General features: G+C 38.4%; 1 protein-coding gene across 1 annotated transcript in view; it reads right to left on the bottom strand.

Moving 5' to 3' along the window:
• The window catches only part of SCAMP1 (secretory carrier membrane protein 1), a 41,413-nt gene that overhangs the window by 21,633 nt on the left and 4,226 nt on the right, over window positions 1–15,554 (bottom strand). Inside the window, exon 2 of the mRNA XM_042875197.1 lies at window positions 4,332–4,409. Within this exon, the coding sequence (XP_042731131.1) occupies window positions 4,332–4,409 (78 nt within the window). The remainder of the gene's footprint in view (window positions 1–4,331; window positions 4,410–15,554) is intronic.

Here is a 15,554-nt window from a genome sequence, read left to right as displayed (position 1 = left end):
TACTGCTCTAGAGCCTATTTTATTGAGCATTCAAGTTTAAGACACTTGCTTTGATTTATTACTTGTAAGAAATTATTCATCAAGCTTTTTCCTATGTTATTAACTTCTATCAGTATTCTTATAACCTTAGAGATGGTGGAAGCTTCTTCCTTCTGTGAAAAAAGTTTCTCAATTAATTCTGTTAACAGTTAAGGCAACTGTTTTGCCTTAGAGCTTGCCTCAGAGTTTCATGCTTTCTTGCCAGAGTTTAAACTCTTTAAATTTTCTTCAGAAATAACCTCTCTGTTTTCAAATGCTGTCTAGCCCCAGGAGCACACTTACTGTATGCTTACTGTTTAAATCAAAATCAGCAAAAAGTCAACATGATTTGTTTCCTCTCAGGTGGCATCTAAATGGCTGCTGGCTCTCCTATGCTGTTACCTTCAAGCTAGAATAAGTACATCTACCCCATAAAATAATGCTATTGAACACTTATCACTTATTATCACTTGCTACAGCTAGTGCACAGTGTAAGAAAACAATGATAGAAGAGTTTGTAAGAGAGTCAGAGGTGATGAGGAAAAAGAAAAATCACATATCTGCTTCAAGATCAGTAATAACTTCTCACCGGATATTTCTACCTTCTAGATTGCTGTAAGTTAAGAATAAAATTCCAACACAAATCACATTCTGGCCAACATCTTCATAAGCTACAGCTAGTTATGTTAACATACTAGTATTTCTTCATCAAGAACAGAAATAACCACGCACTTTTTTGTACACCATTGTATCATAACAATTACTTGTGTTATCATAATTTGCATATAGGGAAATGAACTTAATTATTCCAATGTATCTGCAATGATAGATACTCAGAATTGCTTTAGTGTGTTTTTTTCTAGTTTATTCTTCAAAGACTAACTCTACGTGCTATCATCACAGGCATTATAACCCATCTTTTGCAGGTTAATGGAGAAAGTATTGTAAACACGAAACCATTTAAAACAAAGGCTGCACTAACTCTTCCTATTAAACTAAGAAATCATTTCTATACCTCCAATCAAAGCTAAGAAGCAGTGAAGGAAAGTCCCACGGCTACTTAGAATCAAACAACCAGAATATCCAGCCGCCCTGGAAAATCAAAGCTTTAAAGTTCCAGAGTTTCTTAGAAGCAATAAGTACGTCCTCAAGCATTAGCACAGTACTGCTAATCTGGAGGACTGCACAGCCTGAAACAGAAGCCCTGCTAGCATTCAAGATCTCTTATTATTGGACCATCACAAGCAGTAATGAGAATACAGAAGAGAAGGGTAAATTGCTATTTGCAGTCAGATATTACCTGGAACCACTTGTCTACTTCATAGCGGCACAAATAATTTATTTTCCCTGCAAATGCATTTTCTAATGTTCAGCAATTACTGGAGAAACAGAAGTTCAATAAAGTGCATATAGGGCAAACAAAAAGTAGGGAGAACAGAAATTAAGCCTTATCGCAAACAGGGTACTCAAGAGTGTTCCTTCATACATGTAAACAAAATGTTCTGAGAAGTCAAAGCAACCGCTCATTAGCCTGTAGACAAAGCAGTAGGACTAAGAGTTCTGTACACAGTTATTAGAAAGTTATTCCACAAGCTCATTTTTTACTACTTTCCAAACACAGATTAAGCACAGGTTTTCTCTATCACCTCTTATAAAATCAGCTCAATTAGGAATTCAGCTAACTTCATGTAAAAAGCCCAAAACAATCCTAATAAAATCCCTTCTGGAACATTAGCTTACAGTAAGTTCTTCACAGTTTCATGTGATAAAGCATTCAAAACTTGTTGCTCTGAAAAATCATATAAAATGGCAAAGCACTGTAAAAATATTCTCATGAGATACCATCTTCTCATAACACCCCACCTGCAGGAAGTAGAACTGCTGCACAGCCAGAGAGCCCTTTCACCAGTTGCGTGCATTCAACTCTTCCTTTTGTATATGACTACTGGACTACCTGTGAATGCCTGATATTGCCAAAAATCTGTCAGAACCAATTTTGCTTCTTTGTGCACAGAACAGTACTAAATAAGCAGAACAGCATATTCTTTTCTCCTGTGTTATTTTGTTTTTTATAGACACAACTTCCAGCACTAAAAGCGCTGAGGCAGCTTTGAAAGCAATTCCAGATTCACACACTAGCTATCAAGTAACTAGCTAACCATTCACTATTAGAACTGTCAAGCACTGTAAGATGCTGCCCAGCAGTATCACATAGGATCTCCATCCTTCGATACATTCAAAACTCAGCAGGAAAAGATAAGCTAAGCAATGTGGTACACTGACTCATTTTGATTAGAGGGTTGAAGAATGACTTCCAGAGGTCCATTGCAACCTGTCGCATGGTGCTTACCAGTTGTTTTTCCAAGTGCTGCTGGGGATTCGGGTAGGGAAGAGAAATATCTGACTGACAGCCTGGATGAGACTGAGGAGGCATCAGCAGAGAGAAACATAGCCTTTTATTAAAATTACCTTTTAGAAGGACTTAACAGTAATTATTCAGATCTGTATTGCGAGAACTGCACTGACCTCTAGCCATCACTGGATAATAACCTATTTTACACAACCAACAGTTGGCCAAGGGAACTGAGTTGTCCATTTCTATAGACACTTTACTACACAGATCCATCCATAGTCTTTCATCTTGACAAATACTACAAAGTACTTATATCTTGAAATTCAACCCACAGCTTCTCATGGTTATCCCAAACTGCACTTACTAGATAGATTTTTATTTCAGTGTTTTGCTGTCAAAGCTGTAATGAGCAAAGAAGCAAACGAATATGACCTTCCTTGAAGGCAATAGGCTGGCAAGAGATGAATGCTAAAAGGAACATCCCTTAAGCACATCTCTCCATAAGCATGAAGTACTGCATTTATCAGTGAGACAAAAATTTTCAAAAGAAGTCAATTGTAACTAACTGACTGGTCTGGTTTTATGTTCATTGCTGGGATGACAAAAGAGGGGGAGCTATTCAGGAATTTACTGAATATATGCCTCTAAAAATACAATACTCTTCTAATGATTTTTTCAGATTTTTAATATATACATTTCCAAGTGCATGCTATATGCATGCTATATCCAAGCTATGAAAAACTGATGAAATTTGTGATGCTGCAAGTCAGGAGAAAAAAAGTCTGGGCTTACTTAATATTGCTGCATGTTCTAACTACATCTCATTTAAGAGATGACACAAACGTGTTCAAAAAAAGGTGCTTTCAGTCTAGCACTGTAATACTATTTGACACCTTACCACTGTGTTGCCAAGACAGGGACACCAATATCCCAGAGCGGCACTTCCAAGATCTGCCACAAAAATATAAGCTTGAATTTGAAAAACATAGTATTTTATTGTTGGAAGTTACACTGATGGATAGTAATTATCCATACATTATGCACATTTCACACAAGATCTTCACTGTCAGAAATAATCACTTAAAAACGTTACAGAATCAAATCTATTGAGAGAAGACAATGTGGAAACTACACAAATTGCATGCAATGTTGTGCTTCTCAGGAATAAATTACTCCTTTTACAACAATAAAACTATTCAGTCTGAGGATTATTAGTTAAATTCAACGTTTTACGTGAAAAAGATACTTTCTTAGCATGCCACACTCATCTGAGTTTTAAAGAACTGAAGAATTCAAAAAAGCACAAAGGACAGACTATCAGAAACCTCACTGAACAGAAGAAAAACAGTTTTGCTCTGGGTCCCCTTCAGGAAGCCACATTCCACAAGAGATCAAAACTCAAGTTAAGCCCACAACGTATCCTTCAACTACCCTTCAAATTGCTGTGGTTTAACCCAGCAGGTTGAGCACAACACTGCTTTGCTCACTCCCCCCTTCCCCAGTGAGAACCCGTTAAAAAAAAAAGTAGAACTCTTGGGTTGAGGTAAAACTATTTAGTAAGATAGAGAAAAGGTTAACAATTACGACATTTACACGTTAACATATTAAGTCAGTCATCTTAATTCTGTTCCCTCCCATCTCCCTGGATCCTTTGCTGAGAATGGCCTTGGCTCTATACAATGCTGTTTAGCAGACAATTATGAATGCTAGCGTGTTATCAACACTGCCCTGCTCCCAGAACCAAAACGTGGCATCGTATCAAACACTCTGAAGAAAATGATTCTACCCTACCTGAAGCTAAAACTAAAATACTTTGGAGATGGTATGTCCTTACAGATCTTCCATTATCTCCAGCTAGCTCTTCACATATTATACATAACTGTTCCAAATTCTGAAAACAATACCCTATAAATCTTACCTAAAAAGTTCAACAGCATACTTAAGAAATAAACATGCTTACTGTTCTTGAATCAGAGAAAGGATTGTACTCATCTAGTCCAGGGGGAACATTTCTTGTCACTTGCGTAACCGAAGGATCCTAGAAGACAAGACAGTTCTGTAAATGCACAGACATGTATGCGAGAAATGAGACAACACTTACACATCACATAAAATTTAGCTTCTGTTTAACGAAAATTTATTTTCACAAAAAATAAAAAAAAAAAAAAAAAATTTGTAAATATCCACCTCTTCCTTTAAGCCTGACATCATTCTATTCAGAGCTTCTTCCAAATCTAGATTAACACAAACTCCATCTGTCATGCATTTAATTCATAAGGAAAATATGTTCTCAGCAGAGAAGGGAACAAAACAGCACGCTGCTATTTTGACTGTTAAGTCTCCACAACTATACAACCAACAAAGAGCACAACAGAAGACAAAGCTTGGTTTAACTTTGGGCTTTTCTACTTAGAAGAACCTCTTGGAGTAGAAAAAGCACTTAAAAAAAATGATGCTAAGGAAACAATCCTCCACAACAGAAAGGTACCTTTGCTTCAGCTTCTACCTGAACTGGTAGATTTAGGAAAAAGGGCCTTTATTTTTTTCTCTTCAAACAACTGCACAGTGAGGAACACAGCTTAATATTTAGCTTTATAAATTAACAACAGGAGTTAAACGTTCCTGCAGTAGAGATAGGCAGGCTTGGTTCTGCAGAAGCACTCACTTATCAGAAACCAGACTTCATATTCATATAAATAAACATTGTACTTACTGCACATGGTGCTTTGTTCCACATATGTAATTTCTCTGGTTTAACTAAGGTTTTTTTATCTTCAGATACCAAGAATGGATGAAAGGGGGCAGACTGTTTTTTTCTTTGAAATTAAGAAATTTACTTAGTCTACGTGATAGCTTCAGTTATGTTTACACAAATAAACTTACAATATTTCATATGTATAGCAAATATAAGCAAATATCTATAGCACTTCGATTGATTTTATGTGCACATCTAAACCTTTCCTTATTTTCAGTCCAGTTAAACATCAGAAAAGCTACAGCTGATTAAGATTGGGAAGAAGATTAAGTACTCACATTTTTCTATTTTATGTTATGTACTTTTATTTACATTTCCTTCTAAGATAACTAAATTTAAGCCTTTTATATGAAATATTAAAGAAATACTTTAAGTGTAGCTTATTCTACACTTAGGTAAATATATAAACCATTGAACCATTGAAAAATAAATTCTAGTTTCTTAGACACAGCATCCACTACAATACTAACTTTGTGTTGACAGTAGCTGCTTTATCTAAAATGTAGGAATAAGTCTGTAGTTTTATGGTCTTCAGTTTATTTTTTTCACTAGCTACAGTCACAGACATTAAAATAAGAGGCATTTTAAAACTTCACTCATAAAAAGTATAAGACAAGAAAAGTATTGCTTCAAAAATAAATTATATTGGATATTTTAATCAAATGTGTGTATATCTACATAAAAACTACTGTTTCTGTTCATATAGAATGCTACCCCTTTTGGCTAAAGCATACATTTAGCTGCAAAGCAACATTTTAACAGTGACTGAACATGAGTTAAGCTCTAAGTGAATAAAAAAATTTTACATGCACTTAAAATTCTTTTTCCTGCATTTGACTTATGCAATAATTAGTGAATTTAATAACGTAATCCTGGTGACAGTCTCCCCAACACGTCCATTGTATTTTCAGTCTTGCTCTTATGAATGCACTGTTCCAAGTACAATCTCATGAAATCTTGCATGAACTAACAGAATAACTAACTTCATGGAACTTCATGTCCTTTCTTTAAAGGACTGGCACAAAATACCGTGCAGCTGAACAACAAAAGCAAGAGAGAATATATGGGGGAGAACAGTTGTCAAAATTTGAACACACATCATTTGAAATGTTCAGTTAGAAGACAGATAAGAAAAACCTGACACCTGAACATCAATTTACTGGACTTGCTCGTGCAAGATCTTTATGGAAGAGCTTAAAGTGAATACAAATAAAGCAATGTCATAATTCAATATATTTGAAGTATGGGATTGTAGAAAGTTTTATACATCTGAAAACTATTATCTTACTCAGGTGGGTTGACCAAAGCATGCAGTTAAGCTCCCACCCAGTTGCTCACTCCTTTCCCACCGTGATGATGGAGAGACCAGACAGGCAAAAGCAACTTGTCAGTGTCAAGGTAGAGAGTAAATGAGGGAACAGGGAGAGGAAAAAAAAAGAAAAACATACAAATGATGCAAGAGCAACCACTCGCCATCCTCATCCTGCAGAGGGATACCTAGCCAGTCTCTTAGTAATGGTTACTCTGGATTCCTTTCCATATGCTACTGCTGAACATGACAGTACAGTGTATGGATTATCTCTTTTGTCAGGCAGAGTCAGCTGTCTGGCTCTCTCCTCCCAGCCATTTGTCCACATCCCCAGACTCCTCTCAGCAGAGAACAGTAAGAAACAGAAGGCCATGATGCTGTGCAAGAGCTGTTCAGCAGCATCAAAAACACTGTTACCAGCACTGTTTTGGTTCCATTCCTAAAACACAGCACCGAACAGATTGCTATGAGAAAAATTAACTCTTTTGAAGCCAGAACCAGGACTATTCTAGTCCTTAAATAACATGAAACCTAGTAGCATAATGTACCCTAATCACAGAAAGGCTTGATCTGGAAAGCACCATAAAGATCACTCCAGGTCCAACCCCATGTCATGGGCAGGGCTGCCAACCACCAGATCTATCTGGCCTTGAACACCTCCTGTGATGAGATATATCCACAGTTCCTCTAGACAACCCATTCCAGTCTCATTACCCTGCGTAATAAAATCTCCTTTTAATATCCAATGTAAATTTCCCTACTTTTCGTTAAAACTATTCCCCTTTGTCCTATCACTATCAGATCATGTAAAGTTGCTCTCTCTCTCCTGTTTATGAGCTCCCTTTAAGTACCGGAAGGCTGCAATGAAGTCTTCCCAATGCTCTCTCCAAGCTCAATAAGCACAGCTCCCTCAACCTTCCATTGCAGGAAGCAAGCTCCTGGCTTCCTTTGGACCCACTCCAACAGGTCTATGTCTTTCTTGTGCTGGAAGCCCACTCCTGGACGCAGTACTTCAGATGGGTCCTCACAAAGACAGAGCAAAAGGGACAGTCACTTCCCTCTCCCTGCTGGTCACACATTTTTTAATGCAGTCCAGGGTAATGCACGCCTTCCAGGCTACAAATGCACACTGCTGGCTTTCAGCAAACTTCTCATCCACCACAACCCCCAAATCCTTCTTCACAGGACTTTCACTCATGCTTTTAGTATAGTATTACTTCAACAAATGCTCTCAAATCATTGCCTTTTCCAGTGTTCAAGTGTAGACACAGATGAAACTAAGCTGGCCATCAGCTATGAACAAGAAGACAAAATTATTAAACTCAAACAGCAATTTGATTTAGTTGCTTCAAAAGCACACTTCAACACGCATGTGATTCAGCAGTGCATTCATTACTAATCAAATAATTCAGTTTTAACTAGAATATCACAGGCTCATGAGACAGTCACTGTACAGAATCAGATTTCAAGAAAAAACAGGAAGGATGTGAAGTGGTCACATCAAATTTTGAAAGGCTGTCTACATTTACAAATTAGATATGCAAACAATAAATGTCTGATGAAAAAAGCCTTCTTCTAGTGTTTCAGAGATGAATAGGGAAAAACTCTTAGATCTCTTCACACTGTGACATTCTAACACCTATTTACAAAAATGACAGGAAATCCCTGCTCATTGAACTAAATAAGTTCACTACATCAAATGCCTTAGTTCTAGACATAAGTTGCATGTACAAACACTCTATGTAGTCCTCTAGCAGAAACCCATTCTACTTCTAGAACCAACAATTGCTGTACTTCTGCCAGATATTGCCACTGTTTGCAAAATTAACAACAGCTCTGAAAAAAATACAATGACCCAGAAGACCTTCAACGTCAGTTCCATGTAAGAAAAGTTCTCTTATGTAGTAAAAAGCCTGCAAAGGTTATTGCAGTTCTACTGAAATACATAATTGAATACCATCATGCCAAGTTTCTGCTCTCAGAATCTGGACTTCAGTATAACTTCACAGCCTGATGTCTCTCACAAGCTGGAAGACACAAGTAGAAGTAAGCCAGAGATTACAGTGAAAAATATAGTAATCTCACAGTTGAAGGAGGCAATTACCATTATGGAGATCAGACTCTCTCTCCTATACTTACTGACCGAAATGTTCTGTGATGCTAAGAAAACCAGCCTCAGTGGAAAGGAACAAGTTCATCACAGCCTGATCATTAAGTGAAAGCTACTGGACTTTCTAAACATTCACAGTGAAGTATTGATGCCAACAAGAGCTACATTTCGTATTTCAAAACAGTACTTAGAATACTCTGAAAAGACCAGACCTCACAATCCAGAGAACACACAGACTTACCATGCACCTTCTCACCTTACACTCACTACATCTCACTTCAAAACTGGAGTGAATGCCTACTCATCTAGATGCAGGGAGAAAGACTGAAACACTCATGCTCACTGCTGCTTAGTAAGAAAACATCTAATTTAGCAGTTTATCAGGGTTTGAATAATGAACAAGAAATGTGAATGACAAATGTTCACTGAACACAACACTGGAATAAAGTGACATTTAAATGAAATTTAAAAAATCTGTACAAGACACATGCATCCTCCTGGTTAAGAAGGTTAGAACCATAATACTCCAAACAAACAAGGGAATCTAGGCTGCTGTAACTTGTTTTCCATATTTAGTATTCTACCTGGATAATTAAGTTAAATGCATTATTTGAGCTGTTCTACTTTGTTAACATGGAGGAACAGAAAAAAAAAACAAAAAGATAAGCTCCACTAAGTGATAATACGCACACACAGACAAAGAGCAACAGCAGGATTGGAACCACCAAGCATCCAGAGACCTCAAACTCAGTGATAAAAACTAGATAACTCCAAGAAGATTTAGAATCTCTGGGATGTTTACATATCACATGTCAGCCCCTGAACAGGACAACTACATAACGCTTAGACTGAGAAGGACATATCCTGGAGGACTGCTCCCCATCCATAATGGTCCCAGCTCTTACACTGACTCCACGCCACAACTCAATTTTCCACAGACTCCCAGCCAGTCTCAGCCCTTGCTTCTTACAAGACAAATGCCAAGAATTCCCTTCTTGCTTACCCAGCTTACTGTTCCCTCTTTCCACTTAACTTCTTTCACAAGTCTTACCTCACTCAAACTTCCAAGTTTAGCCACACCAACTGAGAAACACAATTTCAGAACTGGCTGTTTTCCACACTCAGATACTTTAAGCTGTGCACTGGTCACATACAAACACTTCAGATGATATTTTCAACATCTGAATTAGCTTGGAATATTGGAATTTTAAGAAACCAGAACAACCTAATTAACCTTTTCCACCTTAACTTTCACTTATTTTTTGTAACCTCTCTCCCACAGTATCAACCTGAAAAGATTAGAATTACTTTATTTGTGTCACCAGGAGTCAGGGGTAAGAAGCACCCCAATACTTACATTAAGAATGGGAAATCAGAAAAACCACAATACATCTTTAGTTCATATTTGCAAGAGCACTTGCAGAACTGCTAAAAATGCCTCCTGTACTAGCTTAACAAATTACACTCACATGTCCAGTTGGCACAAAGGGCTTATTAAAAAAGGGGGCACAAAACCACCTATCTACAAATTAAGGGGATAAAGAAAGAGAAGAAAGGTTGCCTGAGCCACCCCCATGCTCCATAAGAGAGCATGTGGCTGAAATGGAGTTGAACAATCTATTCCATACAAGTTTTTACAGCTTTTTAAAAATCAAATTGAAGAGAATAGAGACTTCTGTTGTCTAGGAGACAAAAACTAGTCATCTGCTATAATTTTCATTAATACATCACAGATGAACAAATTAAAAGACTCAAACTAGATACTAGATGTAATGATTCTTTGTATTACTGTTCACTGGGAACGGCTCCAGCATTGTTCCACCATGATTAAGATGCCCTGATAGCCCACCACAGATTAACTAATTAAAGACTCAAACTAGATATCAGATGTAATGATTCTCTGTGTTATTGTTCACTGGAAAGGGCTCCCACATTTTTTCACTGTGACTAAGATACTCAGATAATGCGCAATGTGAAAATGTTCTGAAAAATGTTACCAGCTAAATTTATTTTGCTATTCGAGACTTCAATTTCTTGTAAGGCAGCCATCTGAGTAGAGAACTAGGAATTCTCCATCCTGTAACGTGCACTTCAAATTGTTTAAAAAATAAAATAGAAGCTAACAATACATTTGAGAAGGTATATTTCAGTAGCTTTTTTTCCCCTCTTAATGGAACATAAGAGACAGCGATGTTAAGTACACCAGATGTCATGATTAATTTAGTTCAGTATGCTTTGATTCCAAGGACTGTCAAGTAAGTAAAAACAACATCTCATTGGAGAGGTCAAGAAACAGAGAAAAAAAACACACTCTGAACACCAATTTGGATAGGGATTATGAAGATTTCACAACGCAACAGCAACTCAAAACAATAACTTCAAATTAAAATTGTGTAACATACAGAGAATTACAAAAACCTGAAATAGGCATAAGTGCATAAAACACTTTTATAAGGAAAAGATAACTGCCTCTAAAACAGGGAAGGAAGGTAAATCTTTAACACTAGTTGACAAGTGGGAGTAAATAAGACAACTAAATTTCTTTCACGACATGGATCACGTTACCTGGAGAGCAGCACATCAAAGTAATATAACCACCATGCTGTTTGGTAGAACAGGCAACACTAGAATGCTGCATTTAGAAGTGACAGCTTTTTTAATTTTCTCAATATACACAGGATTCATAGGAAAAAATCAAAAAGATATCTGAATAAACTGCCAGAAGTACACCTGGTTAACCTTTGGAGAAAAAAGAAACCAAGGATAAAGCAATGGACTAGGAAAGCAGAAGTGGACTTTTAAAAAGGATTAATTAATTTTCATGGATGAAGTCAGGGCAAGAAAACAATTCATCAGTAACATAGCTACTTGAATACAACTAAGGAATAATCAGCAGCTACATGCAACTCTAGAGATTTTTATTTTCAGGGTTTCAAGGTTCAAGGGAAAAGGATCACTGAATTGCAGAATACCCAGGGTTGGAAGGGACCTTAAGGATCCATGAATCTCCAACCCCCTACCACATGCAGGGGCACCAACCTTCCCATTTATTACTAGACCAGGTTGCCCATAGCCCCATCCAATCTGGTCTTGAACACCTCCAGAGATGGGGCATCCACAATCTCTCTGGGCAGCTGTTCCAGCACCTCACCACTCTCATAGCACAGAATTTCCCCTGACATCCAACCTAAATCTCCCCTCCCTCAATTCAAACCATTTCCCCTCATCCTGCAGTTACCAACCCTTTCAAAGAGTTGATTCCCGTCCCCTCTGTAGGCTCCCTTTAGGTATTGAAAGGCTGCAATGAGGTCACCCCGCAGCCGCCTTTTCTCCAGGATGATCTCTTAATGACAAAATTGGTTTCAATCCATGTAGAGAAAACAGTTCTCATCAGAAAAACTTCTAATGGTAGGATTGATATAAGGTGGCTTCACCTTTCTTGTACCATCATATAGTCTTTGCCCTTTACTTCAGGATCTTCAGAAATTACTTCCTCCTCCCTGCTTTAATAGTAACAGACACCATCCACCTTTTACTGAGGCAACTTTTTCAGCATTCATCCATATTTACTTTCACCCAGCTATGCATTTTCCCTTTTGCCTTTGTACTTGGAAGGAGGTTCCAAGAAAGCAAAAGAAATTCAGCCCCAATGTTATCCTTCTAAATGCTTAACATGCTCAGCAAAGACATTGCCTTCAAAAAACCTGACCCTGTACAGACATCCAAATTGGTGAATCTACTCTGGCAAAATCGTAACATCACTAAGTCTTACTGAATCAACCTTAGCCAACTAGGATTTCTTAGACCTACCACTCCCACTGAAAGCTTCAGCATTTCAGTCCAAAAAAATTAGAACCCTTCCCCATTTTAGACTAAATTTACCACTGATCAATTGTAATGGGTGTAATACAATATGAACTTTCAATCTCCATTAGGTCTCCCCTCTTGTGACTGTGCCCCTGGATTACTTTGTAGTCCATGCTTCAATGCATGAAAAGGATCAACCTATTTCAATACAAACTCTTAACTGTTTATCACAGATTATTTGCTATGCCCATTATAAACATACATAATACTAACTACATACATTCTGCCAAGAATGCTTCCTGAGTTTTGTTCAACACCTGCTCTCTGCTAAGTACTTCCTAAGGTGACATGATCAGCTCTGAAAACTAGGCAAAAAATGTGACAAAAAAAAAAAAAAGCCTGTAACTATCTTCACTGGCCTGAGGGTTTTATGACTTCTTGATCAAAAAGAGAACTACGTACCCCATTCCTCATGAAGGAGTAAGTTCTCTAGAGCAATCAAAGCCACTACTCTTTCAGCTGAAAATCTCTATATGACATACTTTGCTTCCAAAGAACACTCTTGGAGAGTGAATTGACAGAGCTTACTTTCTGACAATAGGAAGAAAAGTGTATTTAGCTAGCAATGGATATCAATGTTTTTCTCCTACATTAACAGCTGATTCTGAGCTCTTAAATAAGGAACCAACCTTTGGAAAATTATATATATGTGTTTCTTAGTCCCATAATACTGTCCAAATTCTGGTGATCAAGCCTCTGAAATTTCAATTTGTACTTGTTCAATAAAAGCTTTGCATAAATCACACAGCTTAACTCCACAGAGACTTTCTCCCTGTTCATGCCATAACAAGTTGCACAAGTGTCAAGAAGTTATTCATGTTTTGATGTAGTGAAAAATAAAAGCTCTTCATGCTTTATTTCTCCCTTCGTCATTATAAACCCAAGGCAGATTATAGTTATAGGAATTTCACAAGTGGTAAATCAAGACTTGTACATTTTACTGTCTTAATAGTCTTAATAGTATCTTAATGGTAGGAACTGTTTACGTTCAAGAGTATAAAGGAGTCCTTAAAATATATTGTTGTTGTTGCAAGACATTATCTACGATTAAATACAACTTACTGTGAGGAAGAACTGCCCTGAAAGGTCCACATGTAACACCAGGAAGAATTAAGGACAAGTGCAGAAATAGCCTTGTTTTGCACCTACTGAAAGTACGCATAACTGCCAGAACAGTCCATTCAAAATTTTTATCATCTCCACAACTGATCAGCCATTTCTCTTCTAACCTGTGCCTCTCTCTACCCCTCCTTCTCCAAATGACATTCAAAGATTTTCACTCCAGAACTACCAGAACACTATTAAACAAAATACTGCAGAAGTATTCAGCTGGTTTTCTCTCACTTGGCTCTCAAGTGGTGCACATTGTAGGACATGTTATCTGACAGAAGCACAGCTCTGAAGGGTTGAGCTACCAAGTAAACCAAATTCTCCATCTCTGAAACCAGACAGAATATCGCTGGTTCCCAAGACCATATCAGACCCATCTTGCAAGAGAGTACTAAGCAAGCGTTATGGTTTCACAGTGATGGACAGCTGAACTCTACCACACTGCTCACTCACTACGCTTTTCAAAGGAATAAACGGAGAAAATACAGAGGAAGAAAAAAAAGTTGAAAGGCTGAAATGGAGAGACCACTCAAATTAGATCATTCTCCCTACGCTGTTTTGTTTTGCCCATGATAGTAATTTATTGCGTATTGTTAACATTGAGAAGCTAAAAACAAACAAAATCACCTTCCTCCCATTTATCCTATTCTACCTCATCCTCCACCAGGAGAAGAGGAACAAGGGAGTTGTCAGCCCATAATGCTTCATCTCTGCTGCTTCTTCATGGCCGCTCTCTCAGTCCCTGCCCCAAGGCAGGCTGCTTCCCACAGGCTGCAGCACTGGCCAGGGTCTGCTCCTGCGAGGGCCCTACACATCCTGTGCCTCCTCCAGGGCAACATCCACTGTTGCAGCACGTGCTCGTCCATGGCTGCACAGGCTGATCTAACCCTCGTGGTGCCCGTGGGCTGCAGGGGAATGGCCTGCTCTTCCATAGGCCTTACCTGGGCTGCAGAGAGTCGCTGCTCCACGCCTGGAGCACTTCCTGCACTGACTGTGGCAGCTGTAGAGCTGATTCTCTCCTGTTTCCTCACCCCGCTCTCTCAGCTGCTGTTTAACCGCGCACTCCCAGAGCACACCCAGCATGATGTATGGCTCAGATCTGGCAGCAGCAGGTCCCTGTTGGAGCTGGCTCTGACCTGACACAGGGCAATGCTGAGAGGGGCAGTGCAAAGAGGTCATCCCTACAGCTTTCCTGATACCAAAACATTCCCACGCAAGCCCAATACAAGCATCATGTCTCTTAGCTGTTCTAAAAAACTCACTCCTTCCTTAGCTATGAAAGGTACAGTGTACTCCTCTTTGTAATACTGAAGTCACTCTACATAATGCAAAACTAATACAAATCTAATACTTTCAAACGCTGAAAATTTGGAAAAATGCAGCTATAATCACTGCTGAGTATCAAACAAGACACAGTAGTTCTCATTCATGGTGCAGAAACACCACTGAGGAAGTGCACTCTTGAAAACTACTTACTATGTAGGCCTTATAAAGGGCACTTTGAACATTATTTTCAGCATTAAATTATGTAAGACTGAAGGAACTTGTAGTCTTTGAAAATATGAAAGGACATCAGATAAGCAAATCAGAAAAGCATTTGTAGTTTACATCCCTTAATAATTTAAAGAAATACAAATTAATTGGGTACATTTTCTAATTACCTAAGAATTAAAACAAAGTTAGGCATATAGGCATACAAAACTTCATGTAATTAGGGTCCTGATCCTTCACAAGCAATTAAGTTTTCCTTTTCTTCAAGGAATGCAAATTTCTTTCACTTTAGCTTCACTTAGACAGCAGCAGTGAGGTGCAAGCTGTGCAAGCTGTACAGATAAGTTCTGCTGCAATACAAGCCACCAGTCATCAATTCTCTGGTGCTCCACAGAATCACAGAATCACCCGGGTTGGAAGGGACCCCAAGGATCATGTAGTTCCAACCCCCCTGCCTAGCAGGGCCACCAAACATACACATTCAGATCAGGTTGCCCAGGACCCCGTCCAACCTGGCCTTAAACACGTCCAAGGACGGGGC

The sequence above is a fragment of the Lagopus leucura genome, unplaced genomic scaffold (genome assembly GCF_019238085.1).
Source record: "Lagopus leucura isolate 7727_CA_CO unplaced genomic scaffold, USGS_WTPT01 Super-Scaffold_100014, whole genome shotgun sequence".
Classification (NCBI taxonomy): Eukaryota; Metazoa; Chordata; class Aves; order Galliformes; family Phasianidae; genus Lagopus; species Lagopus leucura.
This window is presented reverse-complemented; position numbering and strand designations above follow the sequence as displayed.